Consider the following 21,710-nt stretch of genomic DNA (forward strand, 5'->3'; position numbering starts at 1 on the left):
CATATCACAAGATGTATTAAAGTCACAGTAAGCACACAATGTTTCCTAAAATTTGCAGCATTTACATTTATTGAGCAAATGAAGGGGGAAAAAAAGTGTTTTTGCCAGAAAAAGAACATATGACAAAGTTTATTTTTACTTTGCCCCTACTCATTTATAGTCAAGAACTCACTTTACACTCCCTAAATCTAGGGTGACAGTGCAGTGTACATCATGAATCAATGAAGGCCAGTATCTACCAAGGACTACAGAGAACCGTTTTTATTTTTGCCATCACACCCTCTGCTGGTGATTTTCTACTCCTGTAGGAAAGTTAAAATACAGGACTGCCTATGTTTACAAGCAATGTAAAGAATTAATGGCATCCCTTCAAGGTTCTGCTATTAAGGACCCACCATCCACATCCTATGCCATTCAGAAGATTTTACACTACGTTCAATTTGCTATAATGGCTTGAATGCCGTTGAACAACTGGAATATATTTGATGTACTGCTAGTGAGTGCTTTTCACTTCAATCCAATCCAAAAGAAATATCCAGTCCATGTGCTGTGTGATTGCTCCATTTTGTGAGTGAGGGCAACACTTACAGGTGATAACAGAAGATTCCACTAAAAATAGCAGACTTCTTGTCTAAACCACACCCACACCATTTGTGGTGTATTTTCTGGCTTCGATTCCCTTCCAGGATCTCTGCTCTTTATTGCTGTTCTGCCCTGGAAGTAATTCCACCGAAACAAGGATGCATAAAGAAATACGTATCTAGCCTGCTCATCATTTCCTCAAGTTTGCTGGATTCCAGCAGCAGTAGGAATGGATCCTGAGATACCTTCACAATACCAAGGAAGGGAAGTGCCATCTATGCTAATGAGACAAAAAAACATATAGCTGGAGGGCAGATGGCCTAACAAAGCTCCACACCTTAATTTGCTCTGCTGCACACTGCTGCACTTTGTTCATATGGTTGGTGCTTTCAGTATCACAGCCTAAACCATAACATTATTTAGTCTTTTGTAAGATTAGAAAGAGAGGGGAATAATCCAACCAGATCTTGCACTTGGCTCCATGTTTGGGGATTGCTCAGCCCAAGCACAAAGGCTCTTTATATCCCTGCACACCACGCAGCACTCTGAGCTGGAGGGGACCCACGAGTCCCAGTGCGACTCTGCTCTGCAGTCCCAGGCCCCCACCGACAGACACACCTGTGGCTTTGTCTCCCCAGGCTTCCCCTGAGCTATTTCCTAAACAAAGAGCTTTTCAGGCATCAAGAAGTCAATACCCGGCCACATGAACCATATCAAATCCTATTTCTGATAACTAAATTCCATTTAATCTATTCATGATCCCTCAATTCCTGTAAATATTTTTCTTCTGATTAAGACAGCACACCCACGGACTCCATTCCCCCTGCAGGGGCCCTCAGCCCGGCCTGCTGCAGATCCTTCCTCGAGGAAGGCTGGGTGCACCCCGAGCCCAAGCCGCTCGCCCTCCAGCCTAGACAGGCACTGGCCCCGACGAAGCCGGCGGCAACCTCGGGCATCCATGACGGCTCTCACGCACCCCGCCCTCCGTGGCTAGCGCAGAACCCATCGAGGAGTCAGCGCTGCCATCGCAGCGGGCCCCGCAAGCCGAGAACGCCATCTTGGCAGCGGAGCACCTCAAGTGCCGAACGGGGGCATCCGCGCACCCCTTTCCTCCTGCGCGCCTCGGTGAGCACGCATGCGCGTAGCGGCCGCCCCCTTCCTGCTGGGCGCGTCACCGCGCGCGCGTGCCCGCGGCCGTTGCGGCGCCGGGTGCGGGCGTCGGCGCCGGGCATGGGCGGGCGGCGAGAGACCGTTGCTCGGTGTGACGCATGCGCGGCCGCTCCGCCCGCCCCCACGGCTCGGCCGTGCCGTTCCATGGGACGCGCGCGGTTGTTTTCTCCCTGCGGCCGGCGGGAGGCGGAGGAGGAAGATGCCGGGGAAACTGAAGGTCAAAATCGTGGCGGGGCGCCATTTGCCGGTGATGGATCGCGCTAGCGACTTGACCGACGCCTTTGTGGAGGTTTGCGGGAGAGGAGGGATGCTGGGACCCGGGGCGGGTGGGCGGTCCCCGCCTCAGGCCCGCACCTGCCGCCGAGCCCGCGCTGCCCCGGGCCGCCGCCCTGCGGGGGGCGCCCTCTGCTGGCCGGGCGGTGCCGCCCCGCGGCGTGTGGCGGAGCGCTGCCCTCAGCGGGGTGGCCGGGCTCCGAGCGCGGCCCCCACGCAGCGGCAGTGGGCCGCGATCCGCAACGTTGGCGGGGGGCGACGCGGACACCCGCGCCCGTGTCGTCGGCTGCGGTGTCTGTAAAGCGGCGTCTGGGATACGCTCGGGTATGATTGCTAGTTGACAGCCATGGGCAGCCCGAGTGTCTTTTCACCGGCTCTTTTCAGCCTCTGGCTGAGGGTTGTTAATGAGTGGCTCTTGCTAATATGCCAGCCCAATGCAATCTGTTTTGGGATTTAGTGGATGCGTTGTAACAGAACAAAGCTATCTGGTCACTTATATCTCTGGATATAGGATGCACAGAGTGACTGTACAGGTCATTTTTTAAGGCTCTTATTTATATTTTCAATTAAAAGCATGTGAAAAGCTAGCATTTTCAAACAATTTTTATTGAGGACATATATATATATAATATAACTTATATGCTTGAATTACACCAGAAGTATCAAATGCAAACCCTTTTTACACTTGTAACTAACAAACCCATACTGGCTCTTTATAGAATCACTGAACAGTTTAAGTGGAAGGGACCTTAAAGCCCCTCTAGTTCCAACCCTGTGCTGTGGGCATGGCTGCCATCCATCAGCTCAGGCTGCCCAAGGCTCTGTCTATCCTGACCCTGAATGTGATGGGGCACCCGCAGCTTCTGTGGGCAGCAGTGTCAGAGTCTTACCACCCTCTGGGTAAAGAATTTCTTCCCAGCATCCAGCCTAAATCCTCCCCTCTTTTAGTTTAAAGAGTTCTTAGGAAGGGATTGAAGAATGAGCTGATGAGGGTCTTTTGCTCTATGTGCTCTGTTGCCATCACAAATAGCTCTTGGACAATTTCAGCAGCATTCCACGGTTTGAAAAGTCATACCTTCAGGAACAGTTATTCAGAAATGGAGTCCTACGCAAGTGTGCGCCTGTGCTATAAATAGTCATTGAAGGTTGGCACAGTAATGGGATCCTGATAGGAAAAATGTCATTCACGAACTGTGCACATTGAAAAACTGGAGTCTCATCAGTAAGTTCATCTTACAGAGGGATTCACTTGTGGTTTTGAATTTGATTAATAGGCAGACTACAACACTTCTTGTGTAGGAAGACAAGAAACAGAGTAGGAAGTACAGCCCTGCTGTCAGCTGGCCACTTCTAAGCCGCCTTGGGAAGAAGCAGCCCTCTCCTCACCTGTTGGTGACTTGTTCCCAACCTTGCACCATCTTTCTCTGCCACCCCTACCTGCAGTGTGAGTAGCTTTGTAGCGAGGCGTATGTAGAAACACCTCTGGCTAAATGCTGGCTCAACAAAAGAAAAAAGGGTGACATTTTCAGCATTATCTGTTTGCTTAGCTGGGTTAACTAAGGCTCAGCTTCAAGAATGTCTTGGCACAAATAAGGCTGAGGAAATTTGTAGATGAGGCCTTGCTTTTAGGGCCAGTACTTGGAAAACACGTTCCGTGTGGGAAGTACCCTTTTCACATGTGGAGCAGTTATGGCTGTGGGCAGAACATGTCAAAAGGAGATTAAAACTGTCATTTTGTTTTTCAATGTAAGGTTGCCGAAAGCCTTTACGAAACCTTTTTGTTTAAATAAAAATGACAAGCATATCGAAGTGCTAATTGATTGCTAGCATTTAATTTCCTTCTTACGTATTGTAATATAAATCTAGATTTAGAAAAGAAAATGATGAAAGACTTGGAAGTGATGACTTGTTTCAGGTTATGTATAATTTGGATTTAGCCGGCACATGTGGTCTGGAACAAATTAGCACAACTTCATCTGCAGCTGTGCTGCTAAATTTGTACAATGGACAGCAGTGCAGGCTATTACCTCTTGTAGCTTTAATGATCTGGCTGGAATACTGGCTGAGTTTCCTTAGAGCTGCCTGAGGCTCTCAGGGAGCTCATTTACTCCCAAGATAACATGTAAAATTAGGCTGGGTGGAGCTGTGTGCTGTTGCGTGTTGGCAGCTTCTGCATAAAGTAGCTCTGCTAAACTAGTGTAATTATCACCCTTGTACTGCTTTGTGTGATGAATACAACATTCAGATAGGTGTGCTGTTGTCTATATGCTTTTAATCTGAATCCATGTTTTGATAGCTAGGTTATTAATTTTTTTAAGCTAACAGTGCTTTGCCTTGTGCTTTCATACCGCTCTGACTTTTAATTTCAAAGCTTACTTTCAAAATGGGATATTTTCCTAAAGTATTACTGTTCCTTGAATCAAGTCCAGGTCCTCAATAGAACTTTATGGAGTTCTGTTGCTTGAGGCGTGGTGGTGTATGCAGAGATCAGTGGGAGCTTGTAGGTCAGTTCTGTAGTCCTTGAAGCTTTTTAATTTAACTGTCTGTAGATAAGTAAGTAGGGAATCTCTTCAGAATTGGGTTTTGCACCTGCGTAAAACACTATTACTGGCACATCTAAAGAATTAGGATGTCCTTTAAAAGTGTTGAAAGAGTGTTTAAAATGCAAGATAGTGTTCAAAATCTAAGCCTAGATTTAATTTCCAAGATTTATATAGACTTCTAAAAAGAAAATGGTACACAAAATCTGTAGCTGCCTTTGATTGCAGTATGTTTTGAAATCAGCACGCATTACTTCCTCAAGAATGAATTCAAAACTGTAACTTCCTGCACTTGTAGGTACCATCAGACATGTGGTCTGAGCTGAAGTACTGATTATTTTGAGAGGAACCATTTGCAGAACTCCAAGGGTACACAGCAGTTTGGAATGAAAGCTACAGTGAAATAAAGCCCTTTAGATTATGCAGCATGGCTTCTTGGTGCATAGACCAGCACAGAAATTCTGTCTGTGACATGGTCCGGAAATAGATTCCTGCAGATGCCAAGTAGAGAGTCCTGAAATACACACCTTTAACTGCTTATTAGCCTTAATCAATAGAAGTATGTAGAATATTTAATGTTCATTAACAAAAGATTAGAGGGGGTATATAGATAGATAGTTCCCGCTGTCCTTGTTGCTGATAGGCCTTCTGGAATATTCTGTAACAGGGGAGGACTAGAAACTGTGAAGGTGCTTGTCCCTTGCTGCTGTGAATTCAGGGATGTGTGTTTGGCATAGGAAAACAGGAGCTCAAGACAGTATGCTTTAAGAAATAAGCTCACTAAAGCTACCATTTTATTTCTGTATTTCATTTTTACCTTGTTAATGAAGGTGATAAATGAATTCTAGGAAGAACGGTAACGAAACATAAACTAGCAATGTTTATGTGGAATAATTTTGCTTGAAACATTTCTAAACAGAAGGCAACATATTGCTGAGACGGTGCACTGAGTGACCACAAGCGGGTAATACAACGTACTATTTTAACACTGACATGATTGAGGAGAAATGATGGGAGGGGCTCATTGCACATGTTGGTGATAATGTGACATTACTTACTGATAAATGTACATTGGTGCAAAAAGTAAGTCTCCTTGAAGAGAATGTGTTGATGTTATTAAAATGTGTGTTTGAAATTATTTGCAAGTAAAGACTTGATGCATAACTCACGTTCGAAATCTTTTCATTAATGTTTCTTTTTAATAAATGTTTGTATTTTTAGGTAAAATTTGGAAATACAACCTTTAAGACAGACGTATACCCAAAGTCACTTAATCCTCAGTGGAATTCTGAATGGTTTAAATTTGAAGTAAGTATTTTCTAAGAGGTTATCTGTGTCTACATGGATTCCTTTGATGAAGTAATATCCCTTTAGGCAGAAAAATGTTTTGGGCAGTGAAGGTAATTCTGTTTAAATCCATATGAAGCCATTCAGTGAATCTGTTTATGGTGAAACCATATTTGCCAATGGTATCTCATTGGCTTTTTTTTTTTTTTTTTTTTTTTTTAGATTCTTTATAAAAATAAAAACTTGGCAGATGAGATCCAACCTAAGTGTTATGACAGAGGTAAAAGCTTTATCCGTTAGGCTTTCAGGTATCAGGATGGGTTTGCTCCTTTTCCTTTTTGTAGGAGTAATTTTCAGTAAGGAAAGTTAACTGGTATTTGGACTGTTACTTTGGCTGGAGAAAGTAATGCACATGAAAAAGAAAATAGAGAATTGATATAAAAAAATGAAGAAACAAAGTGCTTGCACAACAGTTGCCTGACGCTTTCTCTCTCATTTCCTTATGTAATAATGAGGACATATGACGTTCTCCCATAACTGCTTGTTCCTTTCAAGGATCTGATTAGTTCATTTTAATGAATACATTAATACCGTAGATACTGTAAGTGTCCTTCGACATTCTGCCCCGAACTACTGTTTACATATTTATTTTTTGTTACTGCCTTTTTGTTATCCTTAAAAAAATAGTGTACTGGTGTGTAGAATTAAATAATAGTTAAAATATTTGAATGTATAGTACCAATTTGTTTATAGTGTTCTAAGATAGTGTCCCAGTATAAACACATTTGCAAATACGTGTACATATAGTGAGTGACAATAGAGTGATGTTAGAGCAAGTAGGAATCGGTAAGCTTAGGCAACTTACTGATTGATGTGAAATCCTTGTTGAAGTACATCTCATAATTGCAGTCTGTGTTTGTTCAGAAAGCAGTATTATGGTCTTCAGGTTGACTCAGTTCTTTTAGTTCTCTTTCTTTTTTAAAAATTAATCAGCTCCTTGGGTCTTTTTATTCTTTTGGGAGGGGAAAAATTAGCTGAACTGTAATGGAGGGTTAACTCTCTTAGTACAAAAAAGGTTTTGTTTTTTTACAATAACGGAAGTCTTATAATTCTATCTTTTTTGCATGGAAAAATGGATTTGGGAAAGGAAAGAGCCAAACAGCAACACTGAAAAAAATAATAAATAAATCAGATTTCCACATTTCAAATAGCAGAAAAATAGGAGGTCGCAAGTGTGTGTGTGTGTGTGTGTGTGTGTGTGTGTGTGTGTGTGTGTGTGTAGTTTGACCTCCTAGCACCACTATGTTGTAATTCTACAAACACGCCCATGAGTTTTCCCATTACATTTAGCAAACCTGGTCCTTACTTGGTGGTGGTGGGCACAAAACGTAGGAGAATCTTGTATATCCTAAAACACAGCCTTGTGTCTGAAGATGGGTTTTTGCATTCATTTAGAAAAGTGCATGTCTGAAGTTACTTTACACAACTCATAGCAAAAATTGTCTTGTATTCTTTCTAAACCACAGTTCAGTTTTGAAGTGTGAGAGCATAACTTCAGGGTGTCAAAGTTCTCTGAGAATTCTTGTGTTAATTTTTCATATTTTATTATGAAAAGTATACATATTGTGGGGATGGATAAATATTTGGACTTAAAATAATGTGGAATTTTGAAATAGGCAGTCAGTGTAATCTGTTTTTTTCCTGTACTTCTCCCAGTGATAACTCTTGTTTCAGGTTTTCATGATTATATGGAGGGCAAAATAAAAAGAAGGCATTGTTTAGATCCAGGAAGTAGGAATTAGATTTATCTGTGTCACGTCTCTGTACATAACTGACTCACCTCTTAGTGTGCTTGTTTTTCCAGAAGTGTTCCCCTGTTTTTTTCTTTTTTAAGTATTCAAATTCCATGTCAATATTTGTTTCTAGGTAGACGACGAAGAGCTACAAGATGAACCTCTCCAGATCACAGTTCTTGATCATGATACCTACAGCGCTAATGATGCTATTGGCAAAGTATACATTGATATTGATCCCTTGCTCTATAGTGAAGCAGCTACAGTTATTTCAGGATGGTTTCCAATTTATGACACCATACATGGTAAGATTTGCTAATTTAAAACAATGTTGTTTTGCCTTGTTGCTTTCCGTAATCAGTCTTGGAACTGTGTAATAATTTTAGCCTCAGGAGCTGGAAAGCTCAATTTATGGTGCTTTTATCAGGTCTTTGGTAAGTTAAGAATGCCATCTAAAATCACTGACAAAGTACTTCTAGGACTTTCCATGTTTAATAGCAGTAATGATCATATATGAAAGATGTCTGATATTTCCGGCATAAGAAAGTCTCAGCTACTGTGCCAGAATCTTAAGGCTTGGCAGAATGCCTTTCATAAAATTTGTGACAAGTGGAAAACATCTTCTCATCCTATTTAAAATAGTTACTGGAAATAGTTACTGGAAAAATCAATTAAAAAACAAAACAAAACAAAACTGAACCATACTTGCTCAATTACTTTGTGTTTGCTAGAATGTATTTTTGCTGAAGTTACTCAGGGTGTGCCTTCCTGGGCTGCTGGATAAGCTTCATTTGAGATGAGGGGACAGGATATGGCAAACATAAAATGCAGGGTCAAACTCCATTTCCCTGCCAGCAGTCCTAGGTAGAGTTCTTCAGAGTTATCTTGAGGGTACAAGATAATACATACAAGAGAATGAAGTTAATGTTACTGTTGCCTTAGATTTTTAAGGAAGCAGAGCTTTCATTTTCAGCAAATTGTCTTCTCGAATACCTTACTGCAGAACATCAGAACAGTAAGGTTATTAGTACTGTCATAGTTTACTATACAGTGGAAATTAAATGACTTAACTATTTGAAAACCTGATTATATCTAATTGGTGGAAAAGCATTAGTAGTATTTATTGGTTGGTCATCATAACCAGTCACAGTTTTTTTTCTTTGAGCATTTCTAATAGTTATTGTGAAAAAGGTTCTTAAGAAATATTGTATGTTAGGTTATTTTATAATTCTACACCCATTTTCTTATCGCATGTTTTCTTTTGAGCTCTTGTCTCAAGATGCGTGCCATTGTCTGTCTGAGAGAATTAGACCTCCCTCTTCTTTGTAGTTCTGTTGGTTTTTCACAGCTTTTTTCTACTTAGATAAATAAAACTTCTCTTATTTCCATGCCTGTAGCAGTAAATTCTAATTAACTCAGTGCTTGGCAAACATTAGTTAATGCTTTCTTCAAAGAAAGCAGACATTTATCTATATTTATTTAATCTTTTTTCTAACATGATTTTGTGTGAAAATGTGTGAGCTTGATGCACGTCCTGTTACTGTAAATGTAAGCTTCTTTCTACCAGCACTTGGGAAGATAATTCTGGGTGACTTCACTGCAGTAATGTCAGTCAGTCTGTGAATGTAATGCTTTTGTCTGAGCTGGATATTTCTGTTATAAAGGCTTCTGAAGTCATTAGAGATCAGATTCATCAAGAAGTTTAGCCCTCAATATGTCAGAACCCATAATAATGTGATGTGAAAGGATTTGGTTAGTGGGTGCAGGAGAAAAGAAGTAAGCTCAAAATAAGAGCAGAAAAATGTAAAAAGGAATGACTATCCACTCTATTAATAAGATTTAGTTCTAGCCGAAATATTATGCTTTACCTAAAAAAAACTGTAATACCTTATTCTATTATATTTATTCACAAAATATTTTACATTGCCTGCTTTCTGCTTTGTAGAAGAACTGTACATTTTTTCAGTGTATTGACTTCAGCTTTACCATGATCTTGCTACTACTTGAGAGAGAAAATGTGAAATGCTCTAAACAACATAAAAAAACCTTTTGATGTAGACAGGACTAGTTTTGAGGCATCTATAATCTAAAGTAGTCCTGCCTTTTTTTTTTTTGAGTGTGTCCGAGGACAATATGAACTTACCTACTGATTTCTTATCCTGCCAGCACTGATGATACCAGCTTAAGGGAGCAGAGGGAGTACTTGCTCCCTGCAGCTGGGTCTACTGCAATAGCAGCCAGCTGATGGCTTCTTTTCCCAATCTGAAATCCTGTTTGGTGCAGCAGGTATTTGATGATTGTTGCTTGTGAGGCTTCAGCCTCAGAGGCTGGGCAGAACTAGCATCTTCCTGTGAGAGGGCATCTCTATGGCAGACTTGAAGGCAAGGAGATGCTGTCCTGCTCCTTAGCCCAGGCTAGAACTGACATGGTAGCAGTCAGTTGAACCGGGCAGTTTTATTAGGATTGTGTTATGTTCTTTGAAGAAATACTATCTCAAATGGTAATAGAAGGTGCATCAGTTACTAAATAGAGAGTTTACAGAATGGCTAGTTCTGTATTGTTTTTTAATACCATTTCATGTTTTCTTTTTGATAGGTATACGTGGGGAGATTAATGTGGTGGTAAAAGTAGATCTCTTCAATGATTTAAACAGATTCAGGCAGTCATCGTGCGGAGTAAAGTTTTTTTGCAGTAAGTAGAAGAAAAAAGGGAAAACCCAGTTTTTTTTTCCTTCTTTCTTTACTGACTCTGTTTCCCTCCACCTGCCAGCTCACTGCATAAATGCACTGTGGATTACATCGATGGTAGTAGTAAATACAGAAAATGTGTTTAGTTTGCTTCTTTTTATTTTAATTTTTTTTCTTTCATATATATTTCAAAGCAGTGTAGGTAGCTTTCCTTTTTCCCACATCTTTCTGATCATTGTGTTACTTTGGGTGAATATTCTGTTAAAGAGGCACAAAGTCAAAAAATTTCAGCGTAGTAAATGTTTTAGCAGCATTGTAACCAGTACACTGGACAGTTACTGGTCTTACAGCATCTCTCAGAACAAAATTGCTTTGGTATGTCCATATTTAGCAGGTGAACCTGCCTGATACAGGAAATAGAGCTTAACAGAAAAAAAATTGCATTGATTACATTCTGGAATCACTTACATCGGTGTCTAGGTGTAATTTTCTATTTGTCTTTGAATTCATTTCTCTTAGATACATACCTTGCATCTTTTTGTATTTCTTTAACAGCTACATCTATTCCGAAGTGTTACAGAGCAGTAATAATTCACGGATTTGTGGAAGAGCTGGTAGTTAATGAAGACCCAGAATACCAGTGGATAGACCGAATACGTACACCAAGAGCATCAAATGAGGCTAGACAAAGACTCATTTCTCTAATGTCAGGTATTAAAATGCAGGTTGCAGTGGCTATTGCTGCTTTGCAAAAGAAATCACCATTCAAATTAGTGACTTAGATTTGAGATGAGGTTGTATTGTAATTTTTGGTATTAATTGTTTATTTTTCTGATTCATGTTGTCTCACGTTTCAGAAGGTTCTGTTGTCCTAACTGATGACTAGTGTGACAGAAAGTGCACCCCACCCCTCTTGGCGATGCCATCCTGCTATGTGATTTGTTAGTTGTTTTTAGCAAGGCTAAAAAAATAACGGAACTCCCTTGTAGATGTTCTTTACCCATATGAAGACTATTAGTAGAACTTTGAGTCAGACAGCATAAACTACCATCTTTGCACTGCACTGAAGTATGTGAATGAGTATCTGAAGCACGATCTCGCACACAGTGTACTAATACATATCTTATTTGTCATCTTTTCTAAGTCAAGATGGTCTCATTGTTCTGAGGAATGCTTCTGCATTGCCTTGCAACTCTTCAGGATATGCTTACAATTTTTGGAGAGACTAGTCTCTAGAGTTCCAATTTATACCTCTGCAGTATCAGTTACCTTCATAGATTTTTTGTCTGTCTTTCTGTTTGTCTGGTATTACTAACTTCTATGTTAGTAACCAAGGTCCTCATCTCTGTGACAGTGGAGCGGAACAAATGAGACCTGCACTAGAGACTAGAGGACTTGCACACTAAGGCAAGAGACAACCAGCTGGAAGTGTACAATACTGGAGGTGTAAGGAATATAATGAGATGATGAAAAAAGAATCATCAGAACAATAGACAGTGGCTTCAGTTCTCTAATAGGCACTTAATGTTATCAGGCTTCTTGTAGATACAACCGTACTTCAGGGCAGATACTAAAAGAAAAGGTAAATTTTGTTTTGCAAATGTATGGAAATTTTTAGCAAGAAGTGCAACATAAACGGAGTATGGAGGTGATACTCAGTATCTTCACTAAGAGAATCAGTAGATACTGTGGGAATACTTGGTACAGTATTGCCATAACTGACATGAATTATTAAAAATTTAATTAAAAGAAGCTTTGGCTTCTCTGTTACGCCATTTTACAGGATTAACATTTGTAAATCCCTTTTCTTGCATAAAAGGTGAAAGTAAGTAAAAGAGCGCATGTGGAAGCGTTCTGCTGTGTTTTATTACTATTCTTATTCATGGCAGTGACTAAGGGGAAAAATACCAAAGGGGCCTTGTAGTAACACTGTTTTATGCCATGTAATACAGTGCTTCGTATTGCAGTCATTGATTTGCGTCTGAACAATCCTGAGGAAGTCTGTAACTTTTCTGAGCATGGCTGCAGTCAGAACTGACATCATTCTGTGGTGTGTGATGAGTCTTACTTACAGTAACAGGGGTTTTCAGTTCTTGTGTACAGTTTATTGTTGCAGTAGTAGTGTATTTGGTATTATATTTTGCTTACTTTGTGTCATATAGTGTATTTTAGATGAGGTTACTGAATAAAGTATGAATAAGGTTAAATTAAGTTAAATAGATTTTGAGTGTTTGTGAATACAAAAGGAATAGATTTTCATGTGGGTTTCAAAGATGTTGCAGTAAATTGGACTGTTTGTCTATAAACTTTTGTGTTCTAGCACGCATCTTGACCATCCCTTTCTCTGTCTCTGAATAAACAAAAAGGAGAATAGCTAATGAGAATTTGAAATAAATACAATACAAAATAACAAACTATAGTTGCAAACAGAATAGATGTAGGGGAAAAGAGTGAAAGCTAATGAAACATCACTCTGTGCTATAGGAAGCAGAGGTTGTGCTTAACGTAGTTATACAAAATCAGAACTATTACCTGTTTTATTGATCCGCAGTTTCAAAATCAGAGAGGACAAAGCCCACGAAAGAAAACAGGAGAAGTTCACTGCAGTTACCTACAGCTTTTCACCTTTTGTGTTGTAGGTGAGCTGCAAAGGAAGATTGGCTTGAAAGTCCTTGAAATGAGAGGAAATGCTGTTGTTGGTTATTTGCAGTGTTTTGATTTGGAGGGAGAATCTGGACTGGTAGTACGAGCCATAGGAACAGCCTGCACGTTGGATAAATTAAGTAGCACATCAGCATTTTTACCTGCATGTAACTCTCCATCCAAAGAAATGAAGGAGTAAGTATGAATTACCAGCTTTTAGAGGAACAAACTTCATTTCTTTTCATAGTCATTCAGTTTTACGTAACAGGTGTGATTTTTTCCCCCCACTCTCCCCTCCAGAATCTGTTTTCTTTTGCAGTTGGATTTTTTTTTTCTTTTGTTTTTGTTTTTTTTTTCTTTCTTTTTTCTGGAACTCAGTTTTATATTTTACAGTTTTGAAATGATGTGGATTACTTATGTTATTTCTTTAGAAGCCAGGGTGGTTTTATGGCTTGTTTTGTATTTATATTGCTAGCAAAAGTATTATCCTTGGTCTGGGGTTCACCAGTTTCCCAGTGAATAATTAGTGTTGCAGTGACTATGTGTTTGTACAACAAATGTTTCTATGAAGACTCAGTGATACACCTTGTATTTAAGATGTTCTAATTGGAGTACAGTCAAGTTTGAGTGTATGTGCTGAGCATAGGAGGGTTTGCACAGTTCAGTTGGTTTTTTAGAGATTGACCCTGAAGTAGGCTCATCTTTTCTTGTGTCCTTTACTTTTTACTGTTGCAGAACAGGTAGGGCTAAAGTGTACTTGCAGTGTTTACTGTTTATGGTGGGAAAAAATATACCAGAAATCAAGGAATTCTACTGCAGCACTAAAGGCGGTGTGCACACAAATTTTTAACGTGCAGAGAAGTTAGTAGGGAAATACTTGCAGTCTCTAAATTGTTGCTTGGATAAATCAGTTACTTTCTGTTTGATACAGTCAGCCAATTCGTAGAAGGAAAAATCAGCTCTACAAAGTATACTACTTCCGTAATGTTCCCAGACATCTTTATTAACTTACTGTTGTGTTATTGCACTAAAAATTGGACGTTTTCTAGGAAGCAATGTGCTCTGGCTTCTCAGAAGTAGTTTTCTTTCTGAAATAATAGCTTGTTTAACTTATCTTTGTTTTAAAACTCTGCCATCAAAAGAGCTTCTGGATACACTGCAGCATGAAATAACAGTGATGATTTAAAACAAACAAACAAAAAAACCTGGACCTGGCAACCACCATCTTAAAAGGCTTTTGTAGATAACTCTGGAGTGAAAGGTGGAAATTTCATCCCCCAGATAATCCATGTTTAGCAGCTTGGTAGTGAATGCTGATAGAATCGTTGTCCCTCAGTCTTAAAATATGAGACTGTTTCTCAAAGCCAGCAAAGTCAACTAATGCTTCTTATTATTGGCTTTACTAACTTGATGCACTGTTGCCAAAAAATCAATTTATGATCATAAGCTAGTACTTAAGCTGTTCCTTTCTCTCTTTATTTCATCTGGACTCTTGCATGCTAGGAATTAAAATTCTTAGTCTGCTTAAAATAAGAGATCTCCTCTAGCTAAACTTCCCTGAAATCATTTATAACATAACTTTGCAACCTGTTTGTATGTATTGTTTTCTTTTCTTCCACCTTGGCTGCAAATTCTCTCAGGTCTCCGCTGGTTCATCCGCCAAGCCATGGATGCCGCTCGACTCACAACAGCCCTATTCACACTGCTACTGGCTCACGACTTACTCAGAACTTCTCTGTGTCTGTTCCCACTCTCATCTACACTGGTACGAGACTGCTCAGACTCAAGAGCTGGGGAGAGGCAGGCCACAAGGCACAGTGGTCGCAAAGTGCAGGCAGGCAGGCAGTGTAGGCAGGTACCACCCATCTTTTCTCCCTCATTTTCTCATGGAGAAACCTTCTGTTGTCAGTGAAGAGCTCTCTGTGCAGCTGCTGAAACAAAGGCAATAGTTTCTTGAAAGTGCATCAGTCTCTTCCACAAAGCCACACTCTTTGTTCCTCTTTAATAAACTTTTCTTCTAAGAAATTAAGTAAAAATAAGTTGATAAATCTGAGTAACATTCATTGTGATATGATACTTGTGTTACCACGTTTTGGTTGAAGTTCATAATTGCTTTCAGGCATAATTCAGATAAAATACTTAGGTTTTAAAGTGGTTATATGAAGGGTATGTGCCATTTGTGGAAGAGACAGCTTTGGAGAGCAGGTAAGTCAATCTGTGCGTAAGTGAACTGTTTGTCAATATAGCTGTACCCATAAAGATTCTCCTCTTTGCTCTGTTTTTAGCTGTGGCATGCTGTTGATGCTATAGGATAAGGAAACATTATTATTTTTTTTTCTTAAAATGTATATATGTGTATATACATATAAATGTAAGGATATGTATAAACACAAATATAACTTGAAATCATTTTTCTTCATTAAACTAACTAAAACATTGTGTATATGACTAGATTTTTAAGCCATGAACTGTTTTCAATTTTTTCTTTTGCATATATATATTCTTTTTTTTGGTCCCATCTCATGCCTTTCATTTGGCTTAATTGTTTCATCGTAGATTATCAGCATCTATCTGTAGAGTGCTGAGTGGTTAAACAGCATTTGCCTTTGGCCTCATCCCCAATTTCGCACCTAAGGAATAGCTGCTGGCCCTGCCCCAACCCCATCCTGGTGTTTGGATCATGCTGCTGTCAGCCAGGTCCTTTGGCACAGGATTACTGAATGTGTTTCCACCTTCTTCTGGCAGGATTCCCTTCAATGAAGATCCCAATCCCAATACTCATTCATCAGGACCCTCCACCCCTCTGAAAAACCAAACCTATTCCTTTTCACCTTCCAAGTCCTACAGTCGACAGTCCTCTTCTTCTGACACAGATTTGAGTTTGACACCCAAAACTGGTAAGGCGCTTCCACCCACTTTTTGTTTAATTTGTGTTTCTCTTTTTATATTTTCATTCAACCTCTTTTTGCTTTTTGACATTTAAGTTATCAAAATTATGTTGAAATTGGAGACTTCAGGTAGCACTTTAGTGCACAAGAGAATTTCCGTAGCCTGAAAATTTAAATCCTGCCTTATGTTTCCACTAACGTGGAGCACAACTATGTTTAGTCCTAAATAAAATAATGCAGAGCATTAAGGGTGTCTGAAGTAATCATCTTTTTCTTATTTCCTCCATTTCATATTACATACAGATCGTGGGAGTTCATTTCTCACCATAATATGTTAACTGGCAGTGTTCTTACTAAAGCTGTAATTTTCTAGCATTATGTATTGTGCTGTAGGTGTACTGTTGTATACGTATCTCTGTGACTATTTAACTCCCTCTTGCAAATGCCATAGTAGAAATCATGCAGCTGCTGCCTCTTAAATTTTCTTGGCACATGGAAGTTACACACACAGTCTAATTGTTGAAGGTAACCTACATAATACTCCAGTCATCATCTAAAAGCATTTTTCTTCCTTGTTCTATCAAAATTTCTTCAGCTTGTTTTCTTCTTCCCTTTTTCTTTTTAGTCTGCAGTGACAATCATGGCAGTAACAATGTCAGCACAACTCAAGGAATTATATTGTTTATTATTATGTGGCCAGTGCCCTGAGTTTTACCAGTGTAGTGCTAAAATGTTGCAGAATTGTTTATAAAAGCATGGTTGTTTTTAAAATGGTGTTTTAAATTGTGGTATTTGGAGCTCAGAACATTCTCATTTCCATCTAATCATGACAATTTTTAAAGTGTGTTAAAGTAGTTGATTCAGCTTTACCTGATAGCATCCCTTCCAAGAACCTTTCAAGAATTCTCCTCAGCAGATAAGTGTCATACTGCATTCGCATGCACTTGTATTAAATGTTTTGCCTAGTTCATTCTCCAAATTTCTGTTGAAAGATGTTCCAGATAAGGAAGATGTCATTCTTAGCTCTGTCATCTCCTTCTTGTTTAGAAAAACAAACCAAACCAACCAAAACAAAGAAACAAACAAACAAAAAAGAAGGCCCAAAGAAATGACAACAAAGCAAACAAAGCCAAAAAACCCACATTACTGCTTTCTTTATTGGTCCTTTTGTGTACGTGATGATGAGTGTGTTTGTTTTATTGAGTATTTGAAGATGTGTTTGTTTTGATCCGGTTTTCATGGTATGGACCTTGTGGTGTAAAGGATTAAAATGTAATAATGGTGGTTGTATCTGTAGGTGTCAATATTCTGAATTTATGAAGGTGGCAGCAGGCTTTGTATTTGTCAAGTTTTTGAAGCAGCAACCGTAACTTGGTTGCTGGCAATGTTTTGTAGTTGGATGGGCCCTCTCTTTTGATTCATTTGTTTATCATTAAACCAGATTGTATAATTGCCACCTTTTAGGAATTTTGAAGTATGTAGAGAAAGCAAACCCATGTTCTGCCTGTCTTTTTAGTATCAGATCTAACAGTGGGTTTACTTTTGCTTACCTAGCACTTTTTATCAGCTTTTAACTCTGCTGCTGAATCTTGTCTTAAGAAGATCTGCCAGCTGCATTTAAAGTTCACTATCTGGGTGTTTCATACTAAATTCTGAATCTCAGTAGCTTAGAGAACAACATCACTTAGTAATTTGTTTTACCTGAAATACTATACAAAATAAAATACAGAATATGTTTCCATAATGTACTGAATTCATTCTGTTGCTTCTAACAATGCATGGTACGTGTTAGGACCTCTGTTTTCCTTTCCAAGAACTGTAATGTTATTGGAATATTTCCCTGTGAAAGTTAAGAAAGGTTAGTGCTAAAACAGTATCTGTTGTTGTATTGACACAATCTGTTAAACGTAACGTTTTAGATACCAGATTGACTGATGTGAAAAATATTTCCTCATTTTTCTGCAATACACGATAGTGTTTTATTTCTCAGTCAGGTAGCCGGTATGTTCACGTGCTTTAGATGGAGACTGACCTGGAAAAGAGAGTGCAGATACCACAATTTCACAGCGTGAATAGTTAAACAGGAGAGATGGAAACTTGGATCTGCTTAGGCAGCCAGTTTTCAGTAGCTCCAAATCAGGAGACTGCTATGCAGTCTCTGTATTTTCTTACAGAAAATACAGACTTGGTTGCATTGTAAGTTCTGGTCTGTATATGCCCTAAATAGAAGGGGAACTTTTTCACTTGTGAGAAGGCTTATTTTGGTTTGAAACTGGATTTCTTCTGTGTGTAGCGATCTATTTTGTGCCGCTGCAAACTAATAGGATTATTAAGCTGTTGAAAAACATAGCATATTGCTTGATGTGATATTTGGAGGAAATTGAAAAGGTGGGAGCTCCTTTTCTTGCTGGGACCTTAGAATTCAACAGAATATAAGGCTCCAAAGAACTTTTTACACTGAAGTGATGGAAGTAATCTCTTATTTAGCCTTTATTCCATAACACCTAATCAAATTTTGTACACAATTTAAAATAAATGTTAGATTACCAAGGCTTTTTAATAAAATTTAAAAATAAAGTTAATCCGCTTGTGATTTTTGGTAACGTGCTTCTCATTCATATTGTGTAGCTGTACTGTCATTCCATTTCTTTGTATGTTGAGGAATAGTTTAGCAGTGAGTGTGGGTTCATTTGGAGGAAAAAAAAAATGCTTCATTTTGTTTTCTTTTTTTTCTGTTTCTTTAGTCATCTTCTGAATCTACATCTTTTTGTCTCTATTACTTTCCTCCACAGCACCTTCCCCACAGGGACCTAGGATTTTCCTGTTTCCCAGCTCCCCTACACTCTCATGTGATTCCCCACATCTTAAAAAGTCCTGTCTCCTCCTCTCGGGGTCTAGCCTTTACCCTCTACACTCTAGCCATGTCAGCCCAGTTGTTCTGAGGAAAAGTGTTTCTTTCACTGAAGAGCTGCTTCTGGCTGCTTCTGGTAGGATCAATCTATTATGGCCTTTTAAACATATTAAGCAAATGTTGTTGCTATTTGATATAGGGACATTTAACACACAGCCTTCTATAACCCGATGTTTTTGTTAGCCTCTGAAAACTGCTGGCTACATGACTATCCATACCATCTCTCAGCTGTGCCCTAGAAGCTTGTAACAGCTTCAGAATTTCACGCCGTAGAGGATTTGAAGCATGTAATTCACGCTAAAGAACTTCCTCGTTTCCCCTCCCAATTTTCTTTGGTAACTAGACTAAATTAATTGACTTTTTATTTCCCCCTTCTCATTCCCTTCAGCTTGTTGTTACTCTGTTTTGCATGGAACAAGCACTTGCTCATTAATTCGTTCATAATTTTTGGAATTATGGCTATCAGATGGCTAGCAGCTCTGCTCTTTAATGTGCATCAAGCAAAGTTTGTACAGACTTTATTCGTACTGCACCTTTTTCCATTCCATTGGCATGCATTTAAATTGTTCAGTTGATACTAGTGCCTTTTTTTTCTGTAGAATCTACTCTAATTAGTTTGATTTTTTTTTTTTTTTGTCCAGTGTTGATGCTGTGTTTGTCTGTATTTATTATTGTATAGTCCCTGACAATAATATTTAGATCAACACCAAATAGTTAAAAGCAATTAAAACTTGTTTAATGGGACTATACAGATACTAATCTTATTGTTTCCTTATCCAAGAACAGCTAAAAATGTTCATTAGTAGTTATAGTCTTTATGTAGTATATGTAATATACATAGTATATACTTAAAGTATGTGTAATTAAATGGCAGTGAGAGCCTGGTTATTTTTTGCCAATGTTAGAAATGAAATTAACGTGTATTAAGATCAGTATTTCTAGATCTCCCTGTATTTTCTTAGAAGTAAGTACACTTTGATGTATATGTACAATCTCATTCATGTTTATTTGATGCTTAACAAGAGAAAGGTACCTACCAAGTGTTTTAATTAGTTAGAATTACTGTAAAAGAAAATCTTGCCTTCACTCACAAGTGTTTGCACTGTAGAGTGTTTGTACTTCATCTTGCTCCTGACACGTCTTTTTGTTCTTTATCCTTTTTCTTAGTGCTTTCCTGAATTTAGGTGCATGTTATTGCAGTGTCCAGTTAGCACTGATGGTTTTAGAGACGCAAAACACCAGTGATAGCATATTTTTAGGCATGAAATATTACCAAGAAAATGTGATTCACCAGTATTGTGTTTATTGTAGGAAAAACACAATCTTGGTATGTGCTTATTTTTTACTTTTTTTTGCTTTCTAACTGTAGAGCAAATGATACAGTTATGCATATAACCTGCATCTCGCAGCGCTCAGTTAAGAATACTGTGCCTTCATAACAGATCCTTGTTGACAAAGATGTTTATCTATCTGATAAATTTTACAGCTCTTCAGAGAAGTTCCCGAATCAGGGGCTGGAGGTGGAAGTAAAATATGCAAAAGAAAAAGAAACTGAACAATTACCCGTGATATGCAAGATTATTTGTTATTTTTTATTTACAGATGACCTGCAGGTTATGTGTATGAAAATGTAGCGATCAGATAAGTGTGGCAGTTTGAAATGCTGAGCAGTATTGCTAAATTTGTCTCACTGAATCAAATGAGTGAACATCTCATGGTGTTCATGTTAAATAAATACCACTGCTGTATTTTTCAGTTCAAAGGATTTGTGTTATCTTTGCAATTCTCATTTCAGTCTCACTCATGCAATGCACAGCTGCTGCTGAAATAGTGTGCAGTCACCTCCTGTCAGTTAGGTGACTTGGTTACACTGAAATTCTGGAAGGCAGGTTTTTTTTTTCTTTTTTCTTTTTTTTCTTTTTTTAAACCAGTAATGCAAGTAGAGAAGTATAGCTTACAACAGAGGGATGCAGCAGAGTTGTTCAACAGTGTAGTATTAATGGTAACTTTGCAGCCCTTTTTAGGCAAGGACTCTGGAACTCTAATGATGAAGCTTTCTATGGAAGGGAAATCTATATCTATATATACTAGTAAATGTAGAGGTTGCTGGCCCTGCCTGTGGCAGTGGGGTTGGAGCTTGATGATCCTTGAGGTCCCTTCCAACCTAAGCCATTCTATGATTCTAGATTGAAATTAAAGCTTTTTGTTGTACAAAAGAATTGCAGACCCAGATCTTAAAAGCCATTGTGTTTTGAAGCCTTTTTCACTCAGGCTGATATCAGGAAAAGGTCTTAGATCAGGAAATTTTTAACCAAATCTATAGTGATTAAAAACACTTCTAGGCATTTTAAAAATAAACTAAAAAACCCATCACCTTCCTACTCTGCCCCATTCACAAAACCCAAATGCTTAAACTGTGATGCTCAGCATTTTTTTCCTGGAAATTTAAGGGAATAGTTTGTATGTTTTCAATCACAGCTTCATATATTTTTAAATTGAAGTTTGATTGCAAATGATAATATGTTTTCATTTATTTCTTTTAAATGTCATTTGTACTGGTACTCTTTAGGAATGGGCAGTGGGAGTGCTGGAAAAGAAGGGGGGCCGTTTAAAACTCTTTTAAGACAGCAGACTCAGTCAGCTCTGGAACAAAGGGTAAGACATTTTATACTTACATTTCTGATGTACTAAAGACAAAATGAAGCTTGCAGTAGGTTGTCTGTTATGGTCTATTTTAAAAGATGCCCATCTTTTTTTGTCTGAAAGTTTACTATAGATGTTGAGTATTTAATAGACATTTAATAATTAAAAAAACTTACCTGAATTCTAATATATTATTGAAGCCAGAGGAGTAGTGGAAATAAGTGTGTAATATATGCACATTAGTGCTTATACTCAAATGATTACAGTGGGCATTACAAAAAAGTTACAGCATA

General features: G+C 38.6%; 1 protein-coding gene across 27 annotated transcripts in view; it reads left to right on the plus strand.

Moving 5' to 3' along the window:
• Positions 1-1,781: 1,781 nt before the first annotated feature.
• C2CD5 (C2 calcium dependent domain containing 5) overlaps positions 1,782-21,710 on the plus strand; it is a 64,892-nt gene continuing 44,963 nt past the window's right edge. For 9 of the 27 annotated variants that reach the window (XM_072361461.1, XM_072361481.1, XM_072361524.1 and 6 more), the window contains exons 1-9: positions 1,806-2,041; positions 5,787-5,873; positions 7,779-7,950; positions 10,241-10,336; positions 10,888-11,043; positions 12,972-13,170; positions 15,721-15,872; positions 18,656-18,850; positions 21,344-21,429. In XM_072361461.1, coding sequence (XP_072217562.1) covers positions 1,952-2,041; positions 5,787-5,873; positions 7,779-7,950; positions 10,241-10,336; positions 10,888-11,043; positions 12,972-13,170; positions 15,721-15,872; positions 18,656-18,850; positions 21,344-21,429 — 1,233 coding nt within the window. In that variant the 5' untranslated portion in view covers positions 1,806-1,951. Of the gene's footprint in view, positions 2,042-5,786; positions 5,874-7,778; positions 7,951-10,240; positions 10,337-10,887; positions 11,044-12,971; positions 13,171-14,615; positions 14,741-15,720; positions 15,873-18,655; positions 18,851-21,343; positions 21,430-21,710 lie in introns of those variants that run through there. The other 18 variants (XM_072361604.1, XM_072361622.1, XM_072361500.1 and 15 more) reach the window with 6 other exon arrangements.

This window comes from Excalfactoria chinensis, chromosome 1 (genome assembly GCF_039878825.1).
Source record: "Excalfactoria chinensis isolate bCotChi1 chromosome 1, bCotChi1.hap2, whole genome shotgun sequence".
NCBI lineage: Eukaryota > Metazoa > Chordata > Aves > Galliformes > Phasianidae > Excalfactoria > Excalfactoria chinensis.